Source organism: Austrofundulus limnaeus, unplaced genomic scaffold (genome assembly GCF_001266775.1).
Source record: "Austrofundulus limnaeus strain Quisiro unplaced genomic scaffold, Austrofundulus_limnaeus-1.0 Scaffold29, whole genome shotgun sequence".
Lineage (NCBI taxonomy): Eukaryota > Metazoa > Chordata > Actinopteri > Cyprinodontiformes > Rivulidae > Austrofundulus > Austrofundulus limnaeus.
In genome coordinates, this window is record NW_013952431.1 from 1,425,029 (window position 1) to 1,426,298 (window position 1,270).

General features: G+C 37.1%; 1 protein-coding gene across 1 annotated transcript in view; it reads right to left on the reverse strand.

Moving 5' to 3' along the window:
- The window catches only part of LOC106515448 (SCO-spondin), a 62,273-nt gene that overhangs the window by 23,540 nt on the left and 37,463 nt on the right, over window positions 1-1,270 (reverse strand). Inside the window, exons 67-69 of the mRNA XM_014005264.1 lie at window positions 925-1,074; window positions 706-809; window positions 300-502 (exon numbers count right to left, since the gene is read on the reverse strand). Of these exons, the coding sequence (XP_013860718.1) occupies window positions 300-502; window positions 706-809; window positions 925-1,074 (457 nt within the window). The remainder of the gene's footprint in view (window positions 1-299; window positions 503-705; window positions 810-924; window positions 1,075-1,270) is intronic.

Genomic DNA, 1,270 nt, shown 5'->3' on the forward strand with positions numbered 1-1,270 from the left:
ATTGTGTCACTTCACTTTGCACAGACAAGTATTAAAGTAATGAGAAGAAACCTTGGTAAAATTTTCTCTCATAGCTTAGTTATGAGAAGATGCAGGAAAGTTATTTGCATAAATAACTCATTCCTACATTATTCTATAGATAAAATAACTTACAACAAAAAAAATTTGTTTTATATCGTGTTTCAGATACTTTTAAATACAGTCTATAAATAGAAAAAAAGCAAGCTGAAGCCCTGACAGACACATAATGGATTTAAATTCATTCATAGAAACTGAATAACATGAGCAGAATTGTTTACCCAGCCTGACATGGCAGAGCGCTGGAGAGATTTGACATTGCAGGACTGTCACAAAATAATCCAGGTGGACATGGGGGACATTCCTCAATTCTTCTTAGTCCTTGAGAAACAGCAAGGGAACCAACGGGACAAGGTAGTGGATAACCAGTCCCAGAGGGGCAGTAATGGCCTGATGGACAAAGGCCACTTGTGGTTGAATTTTTCTGAGAAAATCAAACAAACAACAAACAAAATAAAAGTAACAATACTAATATGTTATTTTTTATTGGAAATTGAAAATTTGGAACATTTTGTGCCAACGTTGTATAATAAATAGTGGTCAACATCTACCTGATTTTCTTTTTTTTTTAAAACATCAACAAGTGTTGCTTGGAATTACAAAGGCAATGGAAAAAGAGCACAGAACCTGATTCTCAGTGGAGTTTGGGCTGATTGATCCTGCACTACAGAGGAATCCTTCCTGACAGAGACCTGTTGGCTGTGACAAGCCAGACTGAGAGCAAAACATTCCTGCAGTAAAAGGAAGAAAACAAGAAAAAGTTACTAACAACACAAAAAGTCTGGGAAGCAATTGAGGATTTTTTTGAAAGCATTTTTTTATTAGGCTACTAATGTCTTTACAAACCTGCAGGGCATGGCTGGCAGGCATCAGGACTGGAGGCTCCAAGCTGGGTCTGCACCGTGCCGGGTGGACAAGGGAACTCCTGTCTTAAAATCTGACCTTCAGGACAGTAGTGTCCAACTGGACACAGCACTGGTGAGAGGGTAGCTTCATCTGTCAACACCAAAAATCAAATCAATTCAATTCAATTCACTTCAATTATACAAATGACACCTATGACCCCCCCCACCCCCAAAAAAGCAAACAAATAAATAAATAAAAAACTTAAACTTTAAAATAGATTTAAGAAATTGACACTGACTTTGTAAATTAACTTACCCATTTTCTGAACTGTATTAATGAGCAACTG